Source organism: Caretta caretta, chromosome 6 (assembly GCF_965140235.1).
Source record: "Caretta caretta isolate rCarCar2 chromosome 6, rCarCar1.hap1, whole genome shotgun sequence".
In the NCBI taxonomy this organism is placed as follows: Eukaryota; Metazoa; Chordata; order Testudines; family Cheloniidae; genus Caretta; species Caretta caretta.
In genome coordinates, this window is record NC_134211.1 from 14198223 (window position 1) to 14225194 (window position 26972).

Below are 26972 nucleotides of genomic sequence, written 5' to 3' on the forward strand. Positions count from 1 at the left end.
GCCTGGGCAGGTTTATTTCTGCCCTGGCAGGGTGCGGGTGAAGTAGGGTCCATGGCAGCCTGTGCTCTCCCAGAGCCTGAGGGCAGAGCCAACCAGCTGCAGCTCCTTGCTGCTGGCTGGCTCCTCTCGGTGGGGGGAAGCATGTCAGAGCAAGAGCACTGGGTGTGAGCTCTCAGTGGCTCCCAGCACTCCTCCGGTGCCCGGGGGCTCTGGCAGGCTGCAGACCTCGGCGCAGGCCCTGCTGCAGCTGGGCTGGGGGAGCCGCAGGGCAACAGGCTTATGGCACTCTCAAGAATCCACTTGCTCTGTCCCGGCTGTCTGGTTATTTACAAAGCACCAGTCACCAGGGGGCTGAGCTGTGGGCTGAGCTGTCCCCACCTCTGTCTGTCCCTGTGGCTCTCTCTAGCTGTCTGCCCAGGGCCAGATTTACATCTTCAGCGCTCCCCCCGCAGCTGATCTTTGTGTTGCACACAATTTTAGAGAGAGAAGGGCACCCCTAGAATGCTGGTGCCCCTAGGCACATGTCTACTGTGTCTAATTGGAAATCCAGCCCTGTGTCTGCCTGCCTATCTGTCCATGTGGGTCTCTTGCTGTCTGCCTGTCTGTCCCTTTCACCTTCCCTCACTCTCTTTCCTACCACTCTTCCTTGCTGCCTCTTGCTCTCTTTTACTCTTTCTCCTTCTGCCTGTTTTTACCTACTGCTCACGTTCTCTCTCCTTTGCACTTCCTCTCCTGTTGCTCCCTTGATCCATCCCGTCCCTGTTATAGCCTGTATGATACTGGAGCCCCGAGCCCGAATCAGTGTTTCAGGAGCCATGGCGCCAGGCTCTGTGCACACAGCACGGGAGCCAGCCCCAGCCCCAGCCCCAAGCAGCTTCCAATCTCCCATGCACAGGGAAGCACCAATCCTGCCTCCAACTGACACAGCCTGTCCCCTCCCCCCTCACTGGCTTGCCCTGTCCATCCTCGGCTCCTTCTGCACCTTGCTTGGCCGTCTCCAGCGCTCGCAGTCATTCCATTTGTCTCTTCATCCTTCTATAGCTTCTCACTCATCCCCTTCCTCTTTCCCCTCCTTCATTTCCTTGCTCACACCTTCTCTTGTTCATTTTCTGCCATTATCTCGCTCTCTCCATTCTCCCATCTCTCCCTCACCCTCTGTCCCTCTCTACTGCTCCCTGCCTTGTTCTTTCCATCTCGACCTCTTTCTCTCCCTCTCTGGCTGCTTCCCTCCTGCCTCTGGCTCCACCTAGGCCCCGTGTATTGCTGTTACTCTGGGATTCGCATTACTTTACCCGCTTTTCCAGGCCCCCTGCAGTGCTAGGCGCTGTACCGGGGGCGGCACTAGGATGCCGGCTGGAAAAGGAGGGGTTTAGGACCCGGCCGGGGCGCCAGGCGAGCAGCCCATGTGCTCCCTCCCTCCCCATCCCTCTATTGTCTGGGAGCGGCAGCCCCGAGCTGCCGGCTGCAGACGGAGGCGCGGCCCGGGCGCACGGACAGAGCGGGCGCGACGCTCGGGGGCCGGGGCATGCTGCGGGTGCAGGGCGCGGGCGGGGGGATCTGAGTCCCGCGCCAGCCCCATGGCCCCAGGGCGGGCAGGGATGGGCCCCCCACGGCTCGCTGCCCCCCTGGCCTCCGGACGCGGCTGCCTTGTCCTGCTGGCCGCACTGCTGGCCCTGCAGACGGCGAGAGGTGAGTGTGCGGGCTCGGGGTGCGCCCCTCGCTTGGCGCCCCACGGACACCCCGGCAGCGCCGCTGAGACCCCTCCGCGCCGGGCTTCCCCCGGCCCGCCGACCTCCGTCGGACCCCGCAGGAGCCGTGCGCCCTGCGCGCCCCGCCCCCGTGGGATGCAGGGGGGACCCCTGCCCCAGTGACCCGGTTTTGAGCCGCATAAGACCTGTGCGGCCCCGGCCCCAATCACCTAGGTCTGAGCCCCATTGGACCCTTGAGCCCCCCCCTCCTCCCGTGGTATCTAGTGGGGACCCCGTCCCAGTGACTCAGTTCTGAGCCCCAAAGGACCCGTGCAACACCCCCCATGGGATCCAGTGGGGACCCTAGTTGCAGTACCTGGCTCTGAGCTCCATTGAACCCATGGGCTCCCCCCAGGATCCAATGGGTACCCTGGCCCCAATGACCCAACTCTGAGCCCCATTGGATCCTGCAGGACCCATATACTTCCCACACCCCCATGGGATCTAGTGGTGACTCCTGCTACTGGGACCTGGCTCTGAGCCCCATTGGACCCCACAGAACTTGCACCCTCTCCTAATATCCATAAGAACCAACATCTCACTCCTGTGGTTTCCCTCATGCCCTGTGGTCCAGAGCTAGCAGGGCCCCTTGTCTTTCCTCTTAGGTCACAGCAGGGAACCCCACAGGCTTCCCCACATTCCCTTTATGGTCTGGTCCTGGTGGAACCCCAGGTCCGCCTCAGGCGCTAACAAGATCCCCAGAGTTCTCCCCAGCTCCTCTGATCTGTTCCTGAGCCGCCGTATCCGCACCTTCCTGCATCCCCTGCTCATGACACAGCCCAGGCTGGAGCCCCCGTGACAGCAGGACTCCCCCTAGAAAGAGGCCAATCAATCTTCCCTGGGGCATGCAATGCTCCTGATGTGGCTAGCCCTGACTGCAGGGCAGGTCGGGCCCTTGCAGGCACTCCCCAAGGCAGTTTAGTTGTGAAGGTCTCAAGCCATGGGGCTGACCCCCATCTCTTGGGAGGCTGCTCCCCAGGTTAATGCATCTCTCTGTTAGCAAACGCTCCCAGCTTAGCCAGTCCTTACCTCTTCTGTCCCAGCCGCTGTCTGTTAGCCTGAAGGGGCCTCCTCCCTCCTGGGTATGTTGACTGTTCTCAGCTCTAGTTACTCCCTCCTGCCGGGCCCCCCCACATCCTTTCTGCCACCTCCCCCCCAAAATCTTTCCTGCTCTGAGATGTTTAGCCCCCAGTGCTCTAGGGGCAATGGGAGCAGAACTGTGCAGGGCTTGGTGGCCCTACAGGCTGGGACGGGATGGGTTGGACCTGATGGAGCAGGTGTGTCAGTTTCCCCATCTGTGCTCCATGGGGTCACCAAACCCAATCGATTCTGTGTTGCATTGGTAGCAAAATCACCTGCTTGTGATTCTACAGGGTCCGTTCCTGGTCCTCTAGGTCCCAAGCGTGATGGGGAACTTCTGGGATCTCAAGGCACCACCGGAGCTGTGGTTCAGAGCAAGCCATCTCTGCGGGGTTTGTTCTGTCCCACGGGGCTGGTGCCTGTGGTGGGATTGTGACATTTCATGGTGAATCCTGACCTCGGCAGGGACAAATGGAGAAGGGGCTTGGGCCATAGGAGAGAGAAGGGTCCCTGGGCTGAGTAGGAGGGTTTGGAGAGGGGTCTGGGAAGAGAGGTAGGGAGCCATACCCCCAGCAGGAGAGGGGGCGATATGGGAGGCAGGAGGTAGGCTGGAGCTGTCAGGATGATGAGGGGAAATAGATGAGAGTGCAATGTAATTAGCAGGCCAATCAAGCAGGGAGAGGGGAGATGGCAGAGGTCACTGCCTGTGGGAGGCAGATACCAGGCTTGTAAAGAACCCACCTGTTTCTCCCCCCCCCCACCAACTCCCATCCCCTGGATCTTGGGATGTAGTGACCCAGAGGGGGATGTCACAGTATCTCTCAGCCACCTGCTCCCTCCCCGGGGGTCAGGGACTGGGGCAGGCGTGATAAGAGATCACAACGGTGGGGAAATCAAATTTAATGGGCTGGCTGGTGGGGCAGGGGGATCATAGCCCTGGACATGCTGGGGAGGAAGGTTTGGTGATCTCCATCCCTCTGTGTGGAAGGAGCTGGCTTTTCTGGCAGAACCGTCATAGAGCCTCTTACCCCATATGTGTGACCTCCCCAGTCCCACGGTCTGTGACAGGTACCATCTTGTCCAGTGCTGATGGTAGCCCATTAGGGCCCTAAACAGGAATAGCACATATTAATAATTAATGGGGACCCCCTTGAGCTGCTTGGGGCCTTAAGCAATTGTTTAGTCTGCTTAGGCCCCGGCTCCTATCTTCGCTGATGCTGGGGATTGAACCTGGGACCTCCAGAGCTAAAAAGCAGGAGCTGCTACTACCAGGGTTGTAACAGACGCAAATCCTCTGTAGATCGGGCACAGTTGGGGAACTTGCTAAAGACTAAAGACTTCTCATTTTTGAAAATGGCTCCTGTGCAAGCTGAAAGGTGCTAGCCCAGGCGAGATTCCTGCTAGTCCTGGCCCAGTAAGGGAAGTGGCTTTCAAGCTCCATGCAGTGACCCGCTCTGCATCCTATCTGCAGGTCGAGATGGTGCTAACATTGAGTTGCGGCTGTTAAGTAAAGATCAGCCCATTTCTGACCATCAGAGCAGGTTGGGTTATTATTTTTGGAACTGCCCTCTCTTTAAGAGGCAGGGAAATTCCAGAGTAATGCACACCCAAGACTCTTAAAAAACACTGAAATCAACTGATTTCTGAGATCTCCCAAATGGCTGGTTCCATTGCCATCAAAGTATTGACTCTTTGACAAATTGTGTCAACTCTAGGGCTGGGTGAAGAATAAAATAACCATTTTTGCAAACCATGTTGAAATCGTTTTTGTATTGTTTTTTAATTAGTCGGGGGGGAAATTGGTGGGGGTTTTTTACTGAAAATGGTATCGACCTTTTTTTGTTATCGGAAACCCAGTGGGTGAAAAATCTCAATGATTTTCATCATTTTTGTGGGGTTTGGAGGGGTATGGGGGGTGTCTTTTTTTTTTTTTTTATAAAAAGAAAAAGTGAATCAGCTCCACCAGAATGCCATGTTGTTGTGTGTTCAGTTGTGTCATTTGTGTGCTTAGGTTCTGTACAGACCCAGGACAAAAACACAGCCCGTGCCCCAGAGAGCAACAATCTCAAACGCTTTTGAACCCACTAAGTTCAGATGTTAACAGAAGCAAAGACCAGCACATGATTAACAGTCAGGCTAACGGCCCCTTCCTCTCTGTCACTCAGCTTTGGCCTTCCTGCCTCGTCATGTCAAAGTCCCACTGAATCTCCAAGTGTCTGTGGAAACCCTGGGGAAACAACATCTGAATTTCCACTGGCTCTGTACATCACAAAGAAGCAGGCGAGCACAAGCCTGTTTGTATTACAATTGCACCTACTCCCCACAACGGAGATAGTGGGACTCCGTTGTGCTAGGTGCTGCACGTGTAGACGGAAGAAACAGTCCCTGCCCGGCAGAGCTAGCAAGCTCAATAGAGAAAGCGGTGGGGAGGGGGAGAGGGATCATTTGCCAAATGGAGAACTGAGGTAAAGGGAGCTTAGGCCAGTGTTTTCAAGAGCTCAGCCCTCTGCTGAGCACTTTTGATAACCCGACTCTAATTTGGATGCTGAATGAGAGCTGAACTCTGGCAGATTGAACGTAAGCTTCGTTGCTGAGCCGTAGACAATCTGGCCATAAGTGGCTTGCCAAAGGTTTGCTTAGATTCAGAAAGTGAAATCCTGACCCTGTTGAAGCCCATGTCAAATTTCCCACTGATTTCAGTGCTGCCAGGATTTCACCCAGACTGTACTGTTCTCGTCCTGTCTGATCTGCATCACATAGGCCATGGAGCCTTGGTTGTGAGAAAGGCTGGTCTTTTATTTAAAGCACTGGACAGGGACTCTGGAGGTTTGGGTTCAACCCCATTTATGCCACAGACTCCCTGGGGGAGTCACTTAAAAAAATCTGTGCCTCAGTTTCCCACCTGTAACGTGGGAGAAATAATAATTTTATGTAGATGTGAACTCTTTGGGGCTGGGCCTTTCTCCCTATGTGTCTGGGCAGTGCCTGGCACAACAGGGCCCTGATCTCAGCCAGGACCTCTAGATGCTGCTGTAATACAAATAATTTAGCTCCCTTTTCTCCAGCAGGAGGCAGGCTTGGTCCACCCCCTTGAATAGCTCAGGAACAGTGACGCTCCACTCCAGCTGACGTCCTGGCATCTCCTTCTCTCAGGAGGGGTTGGGTGAGGGGGAGGACACGTGCTCTGGTAAGTGTGTAGGGTAGGGGGCACATGACTGCCGGCCGCAGACCTGGTTTTTCTTCTCCCTGCAGTGAGTGGAGAATCGGACCCCCACGACCTGGTGTACCTGCCGGCCGAACTCAAGGTGCTGGACATTCCAGAACATTTCCGGCTGCAGCGGGTGGATCGGTACCTGCCGGGAAATGCTTCCCTGGGCTCCCGCTCTGAGACTTACCTCCTCCTCCATCGCCGGCCCACGGCAAAGCCTGTCATCCAAGCCACCTACCTGCCCTTCACTGCCCAACAGGTAACCCTGCCCATCCAGCAGTGCCTCCACTCTGGGCTCAGCTGGGCATCTCGGTGCCCCATCTGACCCATCTCTCCCGGTCTCAATCTGTGTCTCTTTCTCCAGGTGGTGCCAGCAGCCGATCCCCACCACAGGTACGGCTCCGCGGCTTGGGACGTCCGAGCCGTGTCCATTGAGGGTACAGTGTCTCCAGCTGAGCCGTATGCCAGGGTTCTCTTCCACCTCAAGGGGCAGGACTGGCTGCCGGGACGGCATGACCTGCCCTGTGTCTCCCTGCATGCTTTCCACCAGACACGGGCTGTGCATGGAGCCTGCCGCCTCCAGGTCAGTACGTGACCCGCCAACATCTGCCCTCCCAGGAGATAGAGGGTCCAGCACCCAGACATCCTTGGAGGAGTGGGGGAAGGGGGAGGGGCAGTGGGAGCTGAAAGTCCCTCTGGTTGGGTACGTTGCGCCCCTTCCTGGCACCAGATCGTGGTGTGTCGGGGTCACCATGGAGAAGATGAAGGTTGTGTGTCCCCCATAGCAAGGCTGCAGGGGCAGCTGGGGTTGGGGGGCTCCCTGGGACAAGGCTAGCTCTTCTCCAGGGGTTGAGCTTGGGGTCTAAGTGATCTTAGATTTGGGGAAAGAGGGGTGCTCTGTGCTGGGGACAGCAGTGCAGTGTAGGTCGGGCTGGAGCAGGAGTTGGTTTCCCCCTGGGGTGGGTGATGGAGACTTCAGGGCCCACCCTAGAGGTGGGTGGTCAATGAGGTTGGGGTAGACTCATGCTCTCTGAGCCCACTCCCTGCTCTTCCCACTCAGGCACCCCTGGGAGTGTGCGTGGTGGAGCTGGAGTTCCCCCCACGCTGGTTCTCTGCCACACACCCCTCCGCACACAGCCGGCGCAGAGCTGCAGAGCCCGCCCGGCCCCCCGAGCGAGCCGAGCTGTACTACAGCCTGGGGACTGTGGAAACGTCTGCAGAGTGCAGCTATGCGGGGCCCCAGGAGAGGCACCGGCCGGGTGCTGAGGGCACCAAGGAGAGATTGCACTATGTCGGCGCTGTGGAGCTGCGAGGCACGGACCCGCCTCGGCGCCAGGAGGTGCGGCTGGATGACAACGTGCTCATCCGGGTCCCCGACATGGCACTCCGGCCAGGGCAGCTCTTCACGGCCACCCTGATCCTCCAGCAGAACTTCACCGCCAACCTGCTGACCCTGAGGTGAGATCCAGGGGGACCCAGGGACACAGCCTGAGGCACGGGGACCCTACCCTAACTTGCTGTCCCTCAGGTGAGATCGAGGGGCCCACCCTGAGATATGGGGGACCCTACCTGACCTTCAGGTGAGATCCGGGGGACCCAGGAACCTACCCTGAGACTCAGGGACCCTACCCTGGCCTGCTGACCCTCAGGTGATCCAGGGATCCAAGGGGATCCAGGGATCCAGCCAAGGACTCTGTAGGGTTCAGAGGGTCTCTGCTTTGGGTGACGTCTCTTCAGGAGTCCATGCTCTGACTCTGAGCCGTGCTTCTTTCAGGATCAAGGTGAAGAAGGGGCTGCAGGTCCTAGCTGCCCGCCCTGCCGTCCCCGAGGCATGGACGGCCAAGCTGGACAAGTTCAAGGGTTCAAAGCACCACACCGCTGTGGTCACTTGTCGCCGGCTGGACGCTCGCCAGTTGGCCTGGAGGTAGTAACCACGTGACTCCTGAAGGGGACAGGGCTGACACGCTTATTCTCCTGGGTATTGGCCAATTGGGCAGGATGTAGGGAACCATGTGACTCCTGCGGGGGGCTGGGCTGATACCTGTATTCTCCTGGGCATCAGCCAGTGGGGACAGGAGGCCATGTGACGCGGGGGAGCAGTGATAATGTAGCTGTTCTCCCAGGACCCAGCCAATCAGACTGTAGGTCTGATGCCGTTGGCCTGGGGATGGGATGGCTGTTGCTACTCCACCACATACTGACCAATCAGATCGGAGGGAGGGAACCATGGGCCGCTGAACAGGACAGTCCCTCTCTCTGGTCACCTCCCGGTTGTGCTTGAAGGTGAAATTTGTGTGGCTCGTGATGGAGCAGGGGTGAGATGCCACAGCCCCTGGGGGCGCAGTATCCGTCCTCTGCTTCACTGCCCCCTCACTTCCCTCCTGCCTCCATCTAGGGCAGCGGATTTCCCCGAGTTCCTCTACCTGGACTTGGCGGTGGAGAACGGCACGAGCGGCCTGGCCTCCACGCGCCCCGTCACCTGGCAGGTGGAGTACCCTGGCCAGGACCCTGAAGCTGAGAAGGACAAGATGGTGTGGGAGATCCAGGTGACGGAGCGCGACGTCAGGGCGCTGGTCCCACTGGTGAAGGTAAGGCCTTGTGGTTCTGTTCCCGCGCCAGGCAGCCCCCCAGAGGCAGGGTCTCAATCTGTGTACCCTTTTGGTCTCCCCAGGAGCAAGAGATTGTGAACACCGCCCCCCTGACGGGGATCCCCCTGGCAGTGCCGGTGAAGCTGGTCGCTGTGGAGATGGGGGGAGCTGTGTTCGAGGTCACCGAGCAGATGGGGTGTGAGTCTGCCAACAAGCAGGTCCTGAAGGTGAGAAACAAATGAACCACCCACTGACCCATAGGGAAGTGCCCTCCTGGGCCATCATTCCTCATCCTGGCCCTCTGAGACCCAGATTTTTCCCCCTCTCACTGTCAGTTGCCTCCCAGAGCATCATTCTCTAGCTCTGCCCTCTGAGACACCAGCTCCCCTCTCACCATCCTCAGGTGCCCTCCTGGGCCATCATACCCTGTCCTTGCCCTCTGCAATGCCAGATCCCCCACCATCACCCTTAAGTGCCCTCCTCGCCCTCTGAGACACCAGATCCCCTCTCACCATCCTCAGGTGCCCTCTTGGGCCATCATCCCCATCCTCACCCTCTGCAATGCCAGATCTCCCCTGACCCCTCAGGCTAGGGCAGGAGCAGAGGTTACATGGGAGTCCGGTGTGACCACTCCCCAGGTCATAGTTCAGCCTGGTCGGTAGTGGGACCACCTCTTCCATCTGGAAGGTCTGGGCTTCCCCACTGCTCCCCCTTCAGGCTTTCAGCCCCCCAGGTTCCCCTCACCCCCATTCCACAACTCAACATCTCTGCCAGGCACCTCCTGTTCCCTCCCCAATGGCCCAGCCCCTGCCCTCTCCACCTTCAGCTCCATAGCCACATGTCCTTGGCCCCCTCCTACCGCTTGGGGCTCAGCCCCTATGTGGTTCCCATCCCCACCGCCTCTCACCCTGTAGCCAGGGCTCGCTGGTTCCCTTCTGCTCTGTTTCCTCTTTGCAAGCTACTCCCCACACCCTCTCCCTGGTTCCGTGGAGTGTCCCGAGTGGCAGGCTTGGAGGTTTGGGGGGCGGGGCAGGGGTGAAGGTGTCTGGACATTTGTCCACATATGTGCCATTCTTCATGTCCTCCTGGCCCCCAGGTGACGGACACATGCAACTCCGTCTATGTGGGGGGCAAGGAGAACCGGGGCGCCCGCGGGGCGCGAGTGGATTTCTGGTTCCGGCGGCTCCACGCCTCGCTGCTCTTCACCGTCTGGGTACCACTACTGCCGCTGCGCATCGAGCTGACCGACACCATGCTGGAGCAGGTGCGCGGCTGGAGGGTGCCTGGCGCCGCTCCAGACAGGTCAGTCCCTCTGGCTCCCAACCTGGAGCAGGGATTGGGGCTGCCGGAAGGGTGCCGGGGCCTTGTGGGTGGGCAGGGAGAGTGCCAGGGCATGGTGTGTTGGGAGGACACCAGGGCCTGTCCAGTGGGAGGATGGGCAGGGCCTGGCAGGCAGAGAGGGCATTGGGGCCTGGTGCATGGGAAGGATGTGTTGGAGATAGGGGAGGTGGGGACATGAAGGAAGCAGGCAGGGCTGGCACCAGGGCCATGTCCAGACTCCAGTGTACGCTTTGGGGCAGCTCAGATGCCACAGTGATGGGCGCAGTCTAAGAACCTGGCCGGACTAGAGCGGAGAAGGGGCCCAGGGGAGACTTCCCCTTGGAGCGGGCAGGTCGGTTGAGTGAGGAGCCCAGAGTCTCTAGTGGCTGGCTGAGTGAAAGGCTCTGCACTCGGGGCGCAGGCAGTTAGGGGTGGGGGCCAGAAGCTGGCGGGGAAGAGACGGTGTCTCTGTGATGGGGAAGGGGGACCTGCGGTGGGGTGTCACAGATCCACAGGATTGGTGCTGGGCCCCAGCTTTGGAACAGTCTCTAGGAGGAACCTCTCAGTGGGCCAGACCCCCGAGGGGTCTCACTTTTCCTCCAGGGCAAGCCACATGGTGTCACCATGTCCTCAGCCTGAACCTCTGGGCTTTCCGCACTCCTGCGTCACACCGTGAGCTCTGTTCAGCGAGTCCCATGCAGACAGACTCCTGGCAGAGACCTGTCCACCCTTCAGGGATTAATGCACCTCACCCAGCATGAGCAGTGACACCAAACGGTGTTGTCAGAACAGCTGGGTTTATTAGTCAGTGGGAACGCGGCATAGGAAGGCCTTAGGTTAGCACAGAGGAATGAAATAGCCGAGCTAAGCTGTAGTGACCTCCAGGTTTCAAGCTGTGTGTCTCTGTCCGTCTGGCCTCCTTCGGCTGGAGCCTGGGCACTAGGACCCTGCGAGGTGGGAGGGTCCCAGAGCCTGGGCAGCAGCCTGAGCCAATTAACCAGCCCCACAAACCTGAGTCAGCTGGCATGGGCCAGACACAGGCATCTAATTGCAGTGTGGGCATACCCTCAGAGGCTCCACTGGTATGGGGACCAAGATCCAGACAGCTAGGTGACACCCATGTCTATGTCTCTTCACCTGCCCTGAGAGCAAACAGCCCTTTTCCACTCCCTAGGTAACACGGGGGAAATTGAGGCACACCTAGTCTTCATACAAAAAATTCCCACTTCATAACAGGGAGTCCCAGAGTTGCTGATTGGGCAGAGGCCGGGGGGGGTCCCAGTGTCTCTGATAGGGCAGATGAACAGAGAGCAGGCTCTCCATGTCAGTGCAGAGGCTGGCAGCGTGGGGTCCTGGAGGCCATGGCACCGGGATGAGGTGGCTCTCGGCCACCTGCACCATGTGGGGTTAGAGCCCCATGCCTGGCCGCTCCCTGCTGAGACCGTGGCGCTCTCCTCTGCGAGCAGTGGCCTGGTGGAGCCCGAGGAGGCTGGGGAGGAGGCAGAGAGGCGAGCTCGCGGCTGTCGGCTCCAGTACCAGCGTGCTGGTGTCCGCTTCCTGGCGCACTTCGTGGCTCACCCACTGGACGGTGGACGGCACCTGACCTACATGCCGAGCTCTGACTGGCTCCTGGACGTCTCCCACCTGGTGGGCGGGCAAGCCAAGGTGCAGGACCCCCGCGTGGCCACTCTGGAGGGCGGGAGCGTGGTGATAGGCCGCGAGCCGGGAGTGACGTCAGTGGAGGTAGGGACTGGGGTGACTGGAGGGTGCCCAGGGAGGTGGGAGGCGGGGGGGGTGAGCTGGGGGAGGGGCACGAGGGATGGTGTGGGGTGAGCTGGGGGATGCATGTAGTAGCAGGGAATCGTGTGGGAGAGGTGCAGGGGGATGGTGTGGGGGGACAGCTGAGCAGAGGGATGGAGTGGGGGGCACCAGGGAGGTTGAGGGGAGAGGAACAGAGGATGGGTGTGGGGTTGGCTGGGGGGAGGGGGAAGTGTGGGAGATGGGAGGGGTGGCTGAGGCTGGGGGAGGCACAAGAGGTGAGTGGCGGTGGCTGCGGGGGCACGGGGGTAGCGTGGGAGATGAGGGGTGGCTGGGAGAGGGGGAAGCATGGGAGATGGGGGACATGGGAGATTGGGGGCACAGGAGGGAGTGTGGGAGATTGTGGGAGGCTTTGTGGAGGTTTTCTGTCCAGACCAGAGCTGCTGCTAGTGCCTGTATCCCCTGCTCTCCCGCCGGTGCAGGTGCGCTCCCCTGTCTCGGATTCCATCCTGGGCGAGCAGACCCTGGTGGTGTCGGATGAGAAGGTGGCCGTGTTGGAGCTGCAGGCCCAGCTGGTGTCGGGCCTCTCGCTGGCACTGAGCACGGAGCCACAACACCCCGATGTCCTCACCGCCACCTGCCAGGCACTCTCAGCCCTGCACTCCCCAAAGCAGGTGAGAGGGGCGGTCCGTGGGGCCTGGGAGGCAGAGCGCAGGGCTGGGAACACGGGGTGTAGCCAGGTGATTCCTGGGGACATCCCAGGCTCCTGGAGCTGAGCAAGCCTGGCTATACCGGGCCTTTAAAGCTGCAGCTTCTGCCCCTCCAGTGCTGGGCCTTGGCATGCGATCCAGACCTCTCTGGTGGCAGATGAGGGTGGGGACCCTGGCTTTCGGCAGAGCCCTAGAACCCATGGGTTTGGGCCTTGCCCAGTGTCTCTCCTTGCTGCAGCACGGGTGGGAGGAGGGAGTCAAGCGCACATTGCTTGGGGGAGTTGGGAAGTGGGGCCTGCTGCAGCTGTGGCCCCCACACAAAGCGGGGAGGGCAGCAGCATAGGGATCACGGGTGTGTCTCTTCTCGCACCCTCCGTTTACACCCACCCCCCTGCCCGTCTGTGTCCTGTCCCCCCTTTCCCCGCCCTCCCCAACACTACACTCTTGTTGCCTGATCCCTGTGGCCCCGGATGTCCCCCCTCCAGGAAGCAGCACTCAGTGTCTGGCTGGCATTCACCGACCACACCCTGGCCCCCGTGGAGCTCTATGGCTGGCGGGACGTGGCACTCTCTGTCTCCTCCCTGGACCCTGGCGTGGCCTGGGTGCGGCCGGACGAGGAGCTAGCTCGCCCGCTGATCGTAGCTGAGGGGCCGGGCCGGGGACCCCTCCTGCAGCTGGGCCTGCACACCGCAGACTCCTGCCGCAAAGGCAAGCACCGGGCGCCGCTTGCCACTGGCACTTCCTGGCTGGAGGTTGGCATCAGCCGACGGCCCCCAACCCCCGGTAGCCCACGGCCCCGCAATCCCCACCCCGAGTCCCCCTTCCAGCGGGCCGAGGGGGCCATGTCGGGGGAGGCGGTGACGGCGGCAGCTACGGAGACCATGGTGGGGCCCCGGAAGCGGGCCCCAGCCGGGGTGGGACCCAACCTGACCAAGTCTGAGAGGCCCGAGGGTGGCACCTTCTCTGAGGATGGCTGGCCTGAGGAGGAAGAGGAGGAGGATGAGATGGTGAAGGCCCCGGAGCGGGTGACGGACCTGGAGATCGGGATGTACGTTCTCCTGGGCGTCTTCTGCTTGGCCATCTTCATCTTCCTCGTCAACTGCATTGTCTTTGTGCTGCGCTACCAGCGCAAGGAGCCCCCCGACGCTGGGCCCGGCCCAGCCCCCTCCACCCAGCAGCCCCACAACTGGGTGTGGCTGGGCACCGACCAGGAGGAGCTGAGCCGCCAGCTGGATCGCCGCAGCCAGCACCAAGAGCTCAGCCCCAATCCCTCCCCCGACCCCTCCGCCGCTGCCAAAGATGGCAGCTGCTGCTGCTGCGGGACTCCCCCGGGCATGGAGGGGGGCAAAGGGGAGGCTGGTGCCCCTGAGATCACAGGGCCCGACGGGGGGGTCTCCTCCTGCACTTTCCTCCCTGCGGCTCTGGGGAGCCCAGCACCCCCCAGCACCTTGTCCCGGAAGGAGGTGGCTGCGCCAGGGGGCAGGCGTAAGCGGGTGGAGTTTGTGACCTTTGCCTCACCCCGGGCCCCTGAGGGTGCCGCGTCCCCCCCACCCTCCTCTGCCCCCACCATCCAGTCCATCCTGGTGGCCAGCGAGGACGACATCCGCTGGGTATGCGAGGACATGGGGCTGCGGGACCCCGACGAGCTGAGGAGCTACATGGAGAGGATCCGGGGCAGCTCCTGACCTCGGGGCCCCTGCACCCCACTGACACCGTGCAGGGCAAAGCAGTAAGGGACCAGCCCCCGCTCCCATTGGCCACCCTCCCAGGGATCTGTCCTGGGATCCACTGGGCATTCTCTGTCCAAACCTGCTCCCTCCCAGTCAGTGTTAGGAGGAGAGCACTGTCCCCTGGGGTTGCTGCCAGGGGTCAGGGCTCTACCCACTAGGGATGAGTTGTAGGCCCCTGGATCACTGAGATGCAGGGCTGCATCCTATAGAATTATCTCTGACTCTTTGTCTCTGTCCTGGGGATCCAGCCTGTGCTCCGTCAGTTTCTATCTTGATCCCAGCTGAGGCCCCTCTTTCCCTCTCACTGGAGGGAGTTTGACCTCCCGAACTTGGAACCCAGGTGTCCTGGTTATCGCCCAGGTTCTGGGGGTGCTTTCCCCGCTGATCTCCAACCCATTGAGGGGCGAGCCGGGGCCGGATTCCAATTTTGCTTTGGCTCTCATTGCAATGTTGTGTTGATTGTGATGGTTTTCATGGCGAGTGTCCTTCCTGTGGTCTGACCCTTGGGATATCCCCCCAACCTGCCCACCATTCAGGGGTGGGCCCCCTCCCAGGGGGCACCAGCCGGCCCCTTTCACCCTGGCCGTGCGTTCGTTTTGTACGATCTCTGGCATTTTATACCTGTAGCGTCGGGAGGCTGCCACGACGGGTCCTTTATTTATGGAAGATTTTTAATTCTTATGTTGTTACAAAAATAAAGTATTTAAAAACAAATACCCAGCCCCTGGGTGAATGGGGGGACCTGTTCCATCCCTCCCTGCCTTTGTACTCAGAGCACCCCCTGGGTGGAAGGAGGAGATGACCAGCTGCAGGCTCCCTCTGCTATCAAACTTCTCCAGTCTCTCGGCCTCATTCTCTGGCCCCATCTGCCAGCGTAGGCCATTCTTCCACTGGACTGTAGAGGGGAATGGGGGATGGCCCCTTGAGAATACCCCCTGCACTGAGGGGCCTTCCCAGCTGGTAAAGAATTGGGAGAAGGGCCTATCTACCAGCCCCCAGCAAACGAGGTGGATCGGGGCGAGGTGGATCAGGGGCGTGACTGGATTGCATTCACTGTGACTGTTACCTGCTTGCCATAGGAAGCAGCTCATAAATCAGAGCAGCCCTGGGGCTGCTCTAAGCTATCCCTGGGCCAGGCACAGCCCAAGAATGCAGGGAGCATGACGGTGGCTTAACACCAGCCCCATGCTGGAGGCTCGAAGAGGTGAGAGGTGTCCTCCATGAACAGAGTAACGTGCTGCGTGTGAGGTCAGCAGGAATATGCGTGCACTAGATTCACAGCCGCACAGTGAGAACAGACCTTTTTAAAAACAGCCTTCATCGAAAAGGGAAAGTTTCCTTCAGGGCCTGGGCCAGGCCACAGGGCTCCCCTCTCCCTGCGGTCCCAGCCTCCCCTCCCCACTGCCAGCAGCTTCAGCCTTTTTAACAGCCCAGCCCATCAGATCGATTATAATTAGATTTTCCATTGTCAAGAAAAGTAGCAGCATGGCTCCCTCCCTGAGCCTTCCTCTATGCGGGGATCCCAAATGGGAGAGATTTATAAACCTTGCTCTGAAGTTTCCATTTACAAACGGAGCTGAGTGCTGAGACACTTGGATAAATGGTTAATTTGTAGGGCTGGCAAATGAATAAAAAAATTTATTGTGAGATAAAAAAATCACGATTAATCACAGTTTTAAATCGCGTTTATTTAAATATTTTTGGATGTTTTCTACATTTTCAAATATATTGATTTCAATTACAACACAGAATACAAATATCGGGGGGAAGCCCTGTTAGTCGGTATCCACAAAAACAAGGAGTCTGATGGCACCTTAAAGACTAACAGATTTATTTGGGCATAAGCTTTTGTGGGTAAAAAACCCACTTCTTCAAATGCATGGTATGATGCATTTTCACTCCTGCATCGAAGAAGTGGGGTTTTTACCCACGAAAGCTTATGCTGAAATAAATCTGTTAGTCTTTAAGGTGCCACCAGACACAGAATACAAAGTGTACAATGCTCACTTTAGATTATTATTTTTGGTTACCTATATCTGCATAGTAAAAAAGAAAAGAAATTGTATTTCAATTCACCTCATACAAGTACGGTAGTGCCATCTCTTTGAAAGTGCAACTTACAAATGTAGAGTTATTTATTTTTTTTACATAACTGCACTCAAAAATAAAAAAATGTAACACTTTAGAGCCTACAAGTCCAATCAGTCTTGGAAGCATGTCCTCTGGAATGGTGGCTAAAGCACAAAGGGGCATACAAATGTTTAGCACAGGGGTCGGCAACCTTTCAGAAGTGGTGTGCTGAGTCTTCATTTATTCACTCTAATTTAAGGTTTCGTGTGCCAGGAATACATTTTAACGTTTTTAGAAGGTCTCTTTCTATAAGTCTATAATATATAACTAAACTATTATTTTATGTAAAGTAAATAAGGTTTTTAAAATGTTTAAAAAGCTTCATTTAAAATTAAATTAAAATGCAGAGCCCCCTGGACCGGTGGCTAGGACCCGAGCAGTGTGAGTGCCACTGAAAATCAGCTTGCATGCCGCCTTTGGCACATGGGCCATAGGTTGCCAACCACTGGTTTTGCACATCTGGCACGTAAATACCTTGCAATGCCGGCTACAAAAATGCCATGTGAACATCTGTTCTCGTTTTAATTGTAAATAAGAAGTGGGCAGCATTATTGCCCATAAATGTAAACAAACTTGTTTGTCTTAGCGATTGGCTGAACAAGAAGTAGGACTGAGTGGACTTGCAAGCTCTAAAGTTTTAAGCTGTTTTGAGTGCAGCTATGTAACAAAAAAATCTATATTTGAAAACTGCACTTTCACCATGAAGAGATTGCACAACAGTACTTGTATGAGGTGAATTGAAAAATATTACTTATTGTTTAAAAATATTTGCACTGTAAAAAAGATAATCAAAAATAATCTAAAGAGAGCACTGTACACTTTGTATTCTGTGTTGTAATTGAAATCAATAGATTTGAAAATGTAGAAGAACATGCAAAAATATAATTTCAACGGGTATTCAATTAACAGTGTGATTAAAATTGTGATGAATCACATTTTTTTAATTGAGTTAATTGTTTTGAGTTAATTGCTTGAGTTAACTGCAATTAATTGACAGCCCTATTAATTTGTTATAGATCATTAGTCCATTCTGTCCCGTGCCACTCTGCCAGTGGTGCCAGCAGCAATCGCCCACTTGGTCAATTTTCAAACAAGCACCTTTGTGCTCTCTCCCAGGCTGCTACTCGTCATAACTATCTGCTTTATCCTCCTGTCAAACTCTGCTCTGCCGGGCTGCCTACCACAAACTTGCCAACTGGTGCACTGAGACCACTGAGCAATATTGCCTCATTGTTTCCTGGTGCTCCTCCAGCTGTCTGTTGTCTTTGACTTAGGTGAGGTGAGGAGGGACCAGCACCTTGTTCTGCATCTGCAACGGCACACGGCAGTACTCATAATAATCTTACTAGCCACTTAACCAGCTCTAGTACCTTCTGCTGATGTGCTCAAGAGCAGCTCTGGCACACACTGGTCATATTTTTAAACTGCTTAGAACAGCCAGCCATCACGTATCAACCCCTTATAGACTGTTCGGAAGTGGACCCTTGCCATGAACTGCAATCCCCATCCTTGATAACAGGCCATTCCGTTTCAGTATCTCCCACAGTGTGTGGGTTGCAAAGGCTCCAGGGGCAAGTCTTGTTCGTTTACAGAAATCTCTTTCCAGTGGAGTGTTGTTTTTTTACAGGAACACTTTTTTGCTTTGAGTTCTGCTGTGCTTTTCCCTGCATTATTTTCACGCGTCATAAAATTGTAAATAGATACTGGCTGGGCACTTAAGGGCCATTGCATTCACCCCTCTGTCTTTTCCACCGGGTGCTGGTGGCTTGGAGCACCTTTATCTAACTCCCTCTCCCCCCAGAATAAATTAAAGCCCCCACGCTCTAAAATTCCATCTTTACAAACACCTACACTTGGACCAACCCCCAGAGAACAGCCAGGCACAACCCACCACCGCTGCCCTCTCCCCATCAGAGCCCATTTAGCATTACACAGAGTAACACGGATCATGGCAGTTCTGAGGTCCTATCCACCAGTGGTGCCAGCAGGTTTGCCACTCTATGAGATTGTATCCAGCCTTTGCCCAGTTGAGCCCTGATATTAGTACGGGCTGAGAAGGAGATTTTTTCCTTGTGTAGGATGGGGCAAATCTTCCGCCCTCTCCTGGGCTCTGGGAATCATTCCCCAACCCCTCATTTCAAGTTCCTTCTGCCTGTTGATTTAACCCCTTACTGGTGCCCGTCCCAGGAGATCGGCCATGTCAGGACCCTGCTGGATGGCAAAACCCAGGCAAGAGAGGGAATCCTTAGGAATTCTGGGCCTGGAGGGTGGATCTTAAAGCCTGGGGGTAGCCAAGGAGGCAGGACAACGTTTCCCAAGGGTCTCCGACAAGGAGAAAGAGCAAGCCCCCAAGTGAGCCATGAGGGGGCTCTGCCCTTTAGGGCATCCCCCTCCCCCTTGGGGCTGTCCCAGCGTCCCATGGGTGCCTTATGGGTGAGAGTCCCTGGTGTCCTACTAGGGGCATCCCTCCTCCCCCTTCCCCGGGGAGGTTTGCTGACCCTGCTGCACTGCTTGGGAGTAGTTCCATCCACCAGCCCAAGCCGGGCAAGTCACTGAGCAGAAAGGGGCAGCTGGAGGGGGGCAGGGTCCCCTCAGTCCCCTTCGTGGCCAACACAGGCGTGGCAGTTGGGCTGCTGTTGCCTCTCGTAGCGGCCAGAGATCCAGAAGAAGAGCATGCAGGTCACAGTCTGGATCCCAGCCAGGAGGAAGAAGTAATAGTCCATGTGGCAATTGTTAATGTTCCCTGGGGAAACAAGGGGCAAGCCGTCAGAGCACCCCCTCCTGGTACCAGACAGTCCCCTCCACCTCTAGCCCCTGCAGCACCCCTAGCCCAGGGCACATTTCTCCCTACACAATCAGTGCAACCTGGCACCAAGTAGACACCATCTTCTGCCACATTCCCAGCCCCAGGGACCCATCTCCCCTGGCACTGTCAGCAGAACCCTCTCCATGGAGAGCTCCCCCTGCTGGCAGTGGGATGATGAGACCTGAGACTGGAGAACAGACCTATCTCCCAACCTGCCTCGAGCACCCCCTGTTGGCCCCAGGGATACATTTCCCACCCCCGACTGCTGAGCGGCTGCCTCTCTCCCTTTGGCTCTGTATTCGCCCCTGGACCCCACACTCACCGTAGTCCTTGGGGCAGTCCATCCAGCCATGCTCCGACATTGAGAGGAGAGTCAACAGCCCAGAGCCCAGGAGCGAGCCCACGCCGGAAATGAAGAAAAAGAGCCCCATGATAGCTCCCTGCATGGACTTGGGGGCCTCAGAGTAGGCAAATTCCAGCCCTGGGGGAGAGCAGAGAGCTCTGAGGGACCTCAGTAATACTAGGGCAAATGGACACTGCTTGTAGCCACCAGGGGATGGGATCAAACAGGCTGTTTGTTACCATGTCAGCAGATTGCTGAGCTGGCAGTCCCAACCCAAGCACTAGCCTTAGAATCATAGAATCATAGAATATCAGGGTTGGAAGGGACCCCAGAAGGTCATCTAGTCCAACCCCCTGCTCGAAGCAGGACCAATTCCCAGTTAAATCATCCCAGCCAGGGCTTTGTCAAGCCTGACCTTAAAAACCTCTAAGGAAGGAGATTCTATCTCCTTGAACCTATCAGTCGCCCATCCCCAGCTACAGACCAAGCCTCGTATTGCTTAGCTTCATGAAATCAGAGGCCATCACCTCCTGCCAAGATACAGCTGTAGTAGAGCTCTCTGCCCCCGCCCGCCCCCCCCCAGCACGGTGCAAGGGGCTGTTAGTCAGACCCGTTGCACATGCTCAGTCTAGCCCCAGCACCTGGCGCTTCACACCTCACCCGTGCTGCCTTATCGTTACTGAACCCCATCGTTAGGCGCTGCACAAACCCAGCACAGTTACCTGGAATGCTGGCGAAGATTTCGCTGATGCCGATGAGCAGGTACTGGGGAATCTGCCACCAGATGGGCAGCGTGGCGGCAGTGTACATGTCCTCTCCAATGCGCTGTGAGATGGTCTGGTTGTTCTTCACATACTGCAGCCTCTTGGTCTCCAGGGTGCCTGCCGAGGAGGGGCAGGATGGATCAATGTGGCATTCCCCCACACACGCTCAGAAGGGGTCAGCCCCATCTGAGCAAGGCCCCATGGGCCCCTGATTTCAGGGCAGGGAGAGTCTATCAGCCATCCTCTGGGATCCCCCAACAATGCCGGTCAGCTCCAGCCCTGGCATTGGGCAGTAGCCTCCCACCCACCAGCCATGGCCTCCCTAGCCACGGGCACCAGGCGTTACCTGCCACAATGATAGAGGTGAGGCCAAAGAACATGCCCAGGGCCATCCTCTTCAGCACCGAGGGCAGCAGCTTCCGCCTCACCAGGAACGGGTCAATGACTCGATCCTTCAGCGGGACCAGAATCAGCAGGACTACCACATTGGCTAACAGGAGCCAGGCATCAGGGAACTAGGGAGAGAGAACTGGGTCAGAACCAGCACCTGGGCTAACAGAACCAGGCATTGCGGATCTAAGGCAAAGGTGGGCAAACTACGGCTCGTGGGACCGTCCTGCCCGGCCCCTCAGCTCCTGGCCAGGGAGGCTACCCCCGACCCCTTCCCCGCTGTTCCCCCTCCCACACAGCCACGCTGCTGCACGGGCAGCGGGGCTGCGAGCTCCTTCCGCTCTGAGTGGCATGGTAAGGGGGCAGTGGCAGCGTACCCGTGGTGGTAAGGGGGTTGGGTAGAGAGTCCCGGGGGGCAGTCAGGGGACAGGGCGTGGTTGGATGGGGAGGAGGTTCTGGGGTGGTCAGGGGTTGGGGAACGGGGCGGGTTGGATAGGGCATGGGAGTCCCAGGGGGCCTGTCAGGGGGCAGGGGTGTGAATAAGTTGGGGAAGTCAGGGCACAGGGAGGGTTGGATAGGGGGTGGGATCCTGGGGGGGGTGGTTTAGGGCGGGGGGTCCCAGGAGGGGGCAGTCAGGGGACAAGGAGCATGGGGGTTGGATGGGTCGGGGGTTCTGAGGGGGACAGTCAGGGGGCGGGAAGTGGGAGGGGGCAAATAGGGGGCGGGGCCAGGCTGTTTGGGGAGGCACAGCCTTCCCTACCTGGCCCTCCACAGTTTCGCACCCCGATGTGGCCCTCGGCCAAAAAGTTTGCCCACCCCTGATCTAAGGAGAGAGAACTGGGTCACAACCAGCACCTGGGCTAACAGAACCAGGCATCTCCTTGAGAAATGACTCTACAGCAACTGAAAACCCTTATTCTGAATCTCCTACCTCTCCCAGCCCTGTCTCCCCCTGCTTCCCCATCCCCTCCCACCCATAGGTGCTGGAACTAGGGGTGCTCCCGCACCCTCTGGCTGGAAGTGGTGTCCATCAGATACAGGGTTTACAGTTTGGTTCAATGGCTCTCAGCACCCCCGCTACACTAATTGTTCCTGGTCCCCTGCTCCTCTCCAGCTGCCCGGGGCCTGAGGAGAAGCGGAAGCAACTGGGATGGTTTCTGTTCTGTCTCCAGCCCGGCCGGTAACCACAACCAGTATCACATGCCGCTCACGCTGGGCCTCTCACAAAGGAGGGATTGTGCTGCCAGGGGCAAGTGATATCCTGGACCTGCCTCCCTGCCCAGGCTGGGCATGTCACCCGACTCGAATGGGCAGCAGGATTCACCCTTGCGGCTCAAGGTGGTCTCTTCCCTTGGCCTGGCGCCAGCCCTCTCCCCGTCACCCCCTCTTGGGGTGTCATCCTCAGCCCCAGCGATGCCACTCAGCCCCTGAACTGACGCCACTGTCTGCCCCAGCCCCTCACCGCGTAGCTGCTGCCCTCGCTGCTGCCTGTCTTGTTGTGCTGGAAGATGTTGGGGATGAAGAGGTGCAGGCCTTGCAGATAGTAAGTCGACTGCATCTGGAATGTAACAGGGAGGTCACTGTGGGGCTCAGATTCATGGAACATCCCTCCCCCCATCACACCTCTTGGGACTTCATCATCCACCCCAGTGATGTCACTTAGCGCCCCCCCCACCCCCGCTGCCAGGGGCATTGTGCCTCCTCTTCCCCCTTGAGTTGGGGTCATTGCCTGCCATCCCCACTGCATGCCCTGGCCCCCATGGGAACTGAACCCCTCTCCTACCCCACTGAGGTAGGGCAGAGACACCCAGCAGGAGGGCATGGGCTGACACCCCCCCCACCCCGACCCTACCCCAGGAAACTCTGCCAAGCCAGGACTAGGGGAGCAGTGTGTGGGTGGCCCCCAGGAGAGGGTTAATGGGTCAGAGAGAGAGAGAGAGAGAGGCAGGCAGGCAGGCAGGCAAACTTTTTGGCCCAAGGGCCATATCTGGGTATGGAAATTGTATGGTGGGCCATGAATGCTCATGAAATTGGGGGTTGGGGTGCAGGAGGGGATGAGGGCTCCATCTGGGGGTGTGGGCTCTGGGGTGGGGCCAGAAATGAGGAGTTTAGGCTGCAGGAGGGGGCTCAAGGCTGAGGCAGGGGGTTGGGTTGGGGTGTGGGAGAGGGTGTGGGTTCTAGCTGGGGGTGTGGGCTCTGGGGTGGGGTTGAGTATGAGGGGTTGGGGATGCAGGAGGGTGCTCTGGGCTGGGACCGAGGGGTTCGGAGGGTGGGAGGTGGATCAGGGCCGGGGCAGGTGATTGGGGCATGGGAGGGGGTCAGGGGTGCAGGCTCTGAGCAATACTTACCTCAAGCAGCTCCTGGAAGCAGCAGCATGTCCCTGTGTTCCCCCCCCCCCCCCCCGGCTCCTATGCAGAGGCACGGCCAAGTGGCTCTGCACGCTGCCCTGTCTGCAGGCACCATCCCTGCAGCTCCCATTGGCCTTGGCTCCCAATCAATGGGAGCTGTGGGGGCATTGCTTGAGGCAGGAGCAGCATGCATAGCCCCCTGGCTGACCCTATGTGTAGGAGCTGGAGGGCGGGTATGCTGCTGCTTCCAGAAGCCATGTGGAGTCACGGCATGCACAGAGCAGGGCAAGCCCCTGACCCTGCTCCCTGGCTGGAGCACCAGAGTGGGGCGATCCCCAGACCCTGCTCCCCAGCGGGAGCTCGAGGACCGGATTAAAACATCTGAAGGGCTGGATGCGGCCCCCGGGCCATAGTTTGCCCACTCCTGAGATAGGGGGATGAGCTGCTGGCCTCTTGGAGCCCGAGAGAGGACAACTCAGGGAAAGTCCTGGCGCCGATTCTGGGAGGAAGGGCAGCCTCTGGCTAGGGAGGGGTGGGAACGGCTGCTGGCTGAAGACTCAGACCAATGGGATCGGCAGCAGATACCAGAGCTGAGGAGCTCTTGTGGAGATGGACTTGATGGATTGTTCTGTGCTGGTCATGTGATGAAACCAGGCTTGGGAGAGGGGTGGAGGTAAAAGCTTGGAGGAAGCCTTTGTGGATTATTTCAGGGACATTGAGCCAGAGCTGCCCCTGGCCACGAGGGGGCGCTCTGGAGGCAGCACCCCTGTTTGAAGCCTCCACTACCCGAGGATCTGAGGGTCTCACAAGCACTGATGGTATTGATCCTCAACTCTAAGCTCCGTGAGGATGGCTCGATGCCAACCCCACTGCCAACCCCCTCTATGCATCAGCACAGCTGATGCTGCTGCTCTGCCGGCTACCTACCTGGAAGTAGACCATCCAGTACGGAATGAAGGTCAGTAGCACCGGCAGGATCTTGGCCATCACCTGGAAGTTGGCAAGATCCTCCTCGGACGAAGGAGCCCGGGGCTGCGATTTACCGTCAAGGAGAGGATCCACGCCCTGGGCTTCTGATTGGAGAGAGCTCGGCCTGCAGCGAAAGGTGAGAGCACAGACGGCGTGAGGAGGCCAGCGTGAGCATGGCCCTAGAGGGGATGGGGGCAGCTGGGCCACCAGCGCCCACCCTACCTGATACGGCGCACTCGGCTGCCACAGCTGCCTCGGAAGGCCAGCCTGAGCATGGCAGAGACCTGGCTGCCCGCAGGGGGCTTGGTGATGAAGGTGGGGGCGGCCAGGAGGAAGACGAGGAGGGCCAAGGCCACGCAGGCCGCGGGGATGGTGTAGCCGATGAGGAAGTTGACATTCTGCTGTATGAAGGCCACCACGAGCAGCGAGATCACGGCCCCGATGTTAATGCTCCAGTAGAACCAGTTGAAGAAGCGCCGTGTGGCGTTGCGGCCACGGTCCGTCACCTGCAGGGAGCGCAAGGCAGGACGGCGTGAGCCAGGCTGTGCTCTGCCTCTTCCAGTGAGGACCTCGTCCCCGTCCCCACTGTGGGAAGGGGGGGTCCCAAAGGAAATGGGGGGGGGATTAACCCTTTATGAGCTGTGGGGAGAGAATTTCTAGATCCCTGGCGGGGGCTGCCTCCCATCTCTCCCGCCCTTTGGGGAGCCCAGCAGATTCTAGGCCTGGCAGGGGGACTTTCACCACCCCTCCACCCCAGGGACTTCCACCTGCAGGGAGCGCGTGGCCAAAACTGAGCCAAAAACACGGGGTGGGGGCTCATCCTTAACCTAGACCCAGCCTCCCTCCTTCCTGTCCTCTTCCCCCTTTCCCGGCCCCCTGCTCCCTCCGTCCCCCAGCCCTTCCCATCCTCTCACCTACCCACCCAATCAGGGTGCCCCATTGCAACAGCACCCCCTGAGGGTGTGGAGGGTGGTGGCCCCCCTGCCTGGCTGAGGCTCTGCCTGGCTCCCCAAAGGGAAGGAGAGATGGGAGGCAGCCCCCTAAAGAGGTCTAGACATTCTCCCCCTACAGCCCGTAAGAGGTTAATTCCCCACCCCCATTTCCTATGAACCAGAGAAACAATCCCCTTCCCCCAGTTAGACCCCTTACCTCCCCGGATTGGGGGGGGAGAACTTCCTCACTCCCGGGGGAGACAGAGAGGATTAACCCCTTGCGCTCTGGGAGGGGAGATCATCCTGAGGGACGTTCTCCCTGCCCCCAGCCACGCCTGGGAACTCTGGCTTGTTTCTGGGGTGGTAAAGAGGAGACTTTACCCATCATCTGCTTGGGGGGGGGGAGAGAGAAACAGCCCCCTCCCCCATAGCCTGACAGGGAAAGCCCCTGCACCCCCCATGTGCATTAATCTGTGGAAGCACACAGGTGGACTTGTGTGTGCCTGCATTGCCGTGTGTGTGTGTGTGTATGTGTGCTTTTGCATGCCTGTGTGTGTAAGCACATGCGCGCTTGTGCATGTTCATGTAAACGTGTTCTCACATGTGTGCAAGTTTGCAGGGGGAGGGGGTCAACGTGTGCCATTGTCTGCATGGCTGCTTGCGTGGATGTGCTTTTGCGCAAGGGTGTGCCAGATGTATTTGCATGTGTGTGCCCCTGCGCATGGGTATTCATGTGTGCAAACTTTTGTGTGTCTGTTTGCATGCATTGCCTGTGTGTGTGTGTGTGTGTGTGTGCGTCCGTGCACACACATGTGCTGCATGCATTGTCTCTGCCTCTGGGTGTGGGTGCACGCGCGCATTGCATGCATTGCCTCTGAGTGTGTTTGTGCGCAGGCATTGTGTGCATTGCCTGTGTCTATGCATATGCACGCTCGTGTGTGTGTGCAACGTTAACCCTTTGGCACTAGCCGGGGTGAGGGTCCTGCCCCGGGGAATCTCTTTGGGAGGGCGTGTGTGTGTATGTGTGTGTGTAGCCCTTTGTGTGCTGGACGTATTGCTCTCCAGGTTGCTTACCCTGGGGGGATGGAGGGGAAGGGCGTGCCTGTTACCTGGTCGGCGCCAAAAGGGGTGAGGTTGGCCTTGACGGAGCTGATGCCCAGTGCCAGCAGCAGCAGGCCGGTGTACATCAGAGGGGCGCAGTAGTGGCCGGGTGCCGACTGCTGGCACTCCCCACTCTGGTTCTGACAGGTATTCTGCAGCGAGTAGGCCGGCATGTCCCCGCACAGAAAGAGTCGCCCGTCCGATGAGGCCGTGGCGGGCAGCAGGCAGGCCGACACCAGGTAGAGCAGGAAGCTTAGCGTGATGGTCCAGTAGCGGCCCAGGTAAACGTCAGCCAGCCAGCCCCCGACGGGCGAGAGCAGGTAGGAGGCGCCCAGGAAGAGCAGGGAGGCCCGCGAGGCCTGTGACCCTCCCCAATTGAAGTTGCTGCTGTTGAGGTAGAGGACAAGATTGGAGACGATGCCGAAGAAAGCTGCCCGCTCCAGGATTTCCACCAGCAGCACGGCCGCACAGGCCGCCTTCCGGCCCTCGAAGGCATCCCATAAACCCCCGGCCGGGGCCTCTTCCTGCCCCAGCAGGGGCCGGCGCTCCCCTCTGCCACCATCCCGGGCCATGTACCGCCCTGCCTGGGCACCACACGGGTCTTCCTACTTCCCCTGGCCTTCTCAGCCTGTGCTCTGTCTGCCCTCGCTGCTCTGTCTGTCCTGAGCCTTCCCTTCCCACGCTCTGTCTGGCCGTCCTCCCCTCTCAGTCTCTGTCCGCCTGTGGCTCTGGCTGCCTCTGCCTTCCCTGCTCTGTCTCTTGCTCTCGCAGATGCTCTGTCTCACCCTTCCTGGGCGTGTTTTCTCCGATCTCTCAGGCCAGCTCCCACTTCCCCATTTCTCTGCTGAGTGGAGACATCATGTGACACCTCCCTTCCCAGAAATGAAACTTCCATCCCATGGGTTCCCCTTTCTCAGGGGATTGCTGCTGTGCCCTTTTCCCCCTGTGTGACACCCTTCTTCATGCTTTTCCAGCCCTTCCCCAAACTTTCCCTTTACTCTCCTTTCCCCTGCTCCAGTCTTCTCCCAAGATGATTCCCTCTGCCTA

The 26972-nt window shown here is 58.3% G+C and overlaps 2 protein-coding genes across 2 annotated transcripts; one reads left to right on the top strand and one right to left on the bottom strand.

Moving 5' to 3' along the window:
- Window positions 1-1417: 1417 nt before the first annotated feature.
- On the top strand, window positions 1418-14856 carry TMEM132A (transmembrane protein 132A). The gene is made up of 11 exons (XM_048854562.2): window positions 1418-1689; window positions 6081-6295; window positions 6401-6619; window positions 7097-7494; window positions 7811-7960; window positions 8432-8624; window positions 8708-8851; window positions 9721-9926; window positions 11411-11687; window positions 12185-12376; window positions 12898-14856. The coding sequence occupies exons 1-11, from the start codon at window positions 1578-1580 to the stop codon at window positions 14095-14097; spliced, it is 3306 nt and encodes a 1101-aa protein (XP_048710519.2). The 5' UTR covers window positions 1418-1577; the 3' UTR covers window positions 14098-14856.
- Window positions 14857-15809: 953 nt separating this feature from the next.
- On the bottom strand, window positions 15810-26684 carry SLC15A3 (solute carrier family 15 member 3). The gene is made up of 8 exons (XM_048855268.2): window positions 25934-26684; window positions 24115-24398; window positions 23851-24016; window positions 22038-22133; window positions 20532-20700; window positions 20144-20302; window positions 19401-19559; window positions 15810-19015 (listed from the first exon to the last, which is right to left on the bottom strand). The coding sequence occupies exons 1-8, from the start codon at window positions 26495-26497 to the stop codon at window positions 18864-18866; spliced, it is 1749 nt and encodes a 582-aa protein (XP_048711225.1). The 5' UTR covers window positions 26498-26684; the 3' UTR covers window positions 15810-18863.
- Between the last annotated feature and the right edge of the window lie 288 nt (window positions 26685-26972).

Coding starts and splice junctions, on each gene's coding strand:
- TMEM132A (XM_048854562.2), top strand. CDS start 1,578: ATGGCCCCAGGGCGGGCAGGGATGGGCCCCCCACGGCTCGCTGCCCCC. Junction 6,620..7,096: donor ATGGAGCCTGCCGCCTCCAG/GTCAGTACGTGA, acceptor CTTCCCACTCAG/GCACCCCTGGGAGTGTGCGT. Junction 9,927..11,410: donor CCTGGCGCCGCTCCAGACAG/GTCAGTCCCTCT, acceptor CTCTGCGAGCAG/TGGCCTGGTGGAGCCCGAGG.
- SLC15A3 (XM_048855268.2), bottom strand. CDS start 26,497: ATGGCCCGGGATGGTGGCAGAGGGGAGCGCCGGCCCCTGCTGGGGCAG. Junction 22,134..23,850: donor ACTGGATGGTCTACTTCCAG/GTAGGTAGCCGG, acceptor GTTACATTCCAG/ATGCAGTCGACTTACTATCT. Junction 20,303..20,531: donor CACCTCTATCATTGTGGCAG/GTAACGCCTGGT, acceptor CCTCCTCGGCAG/GCACCCTGGAGACCAAGAGG.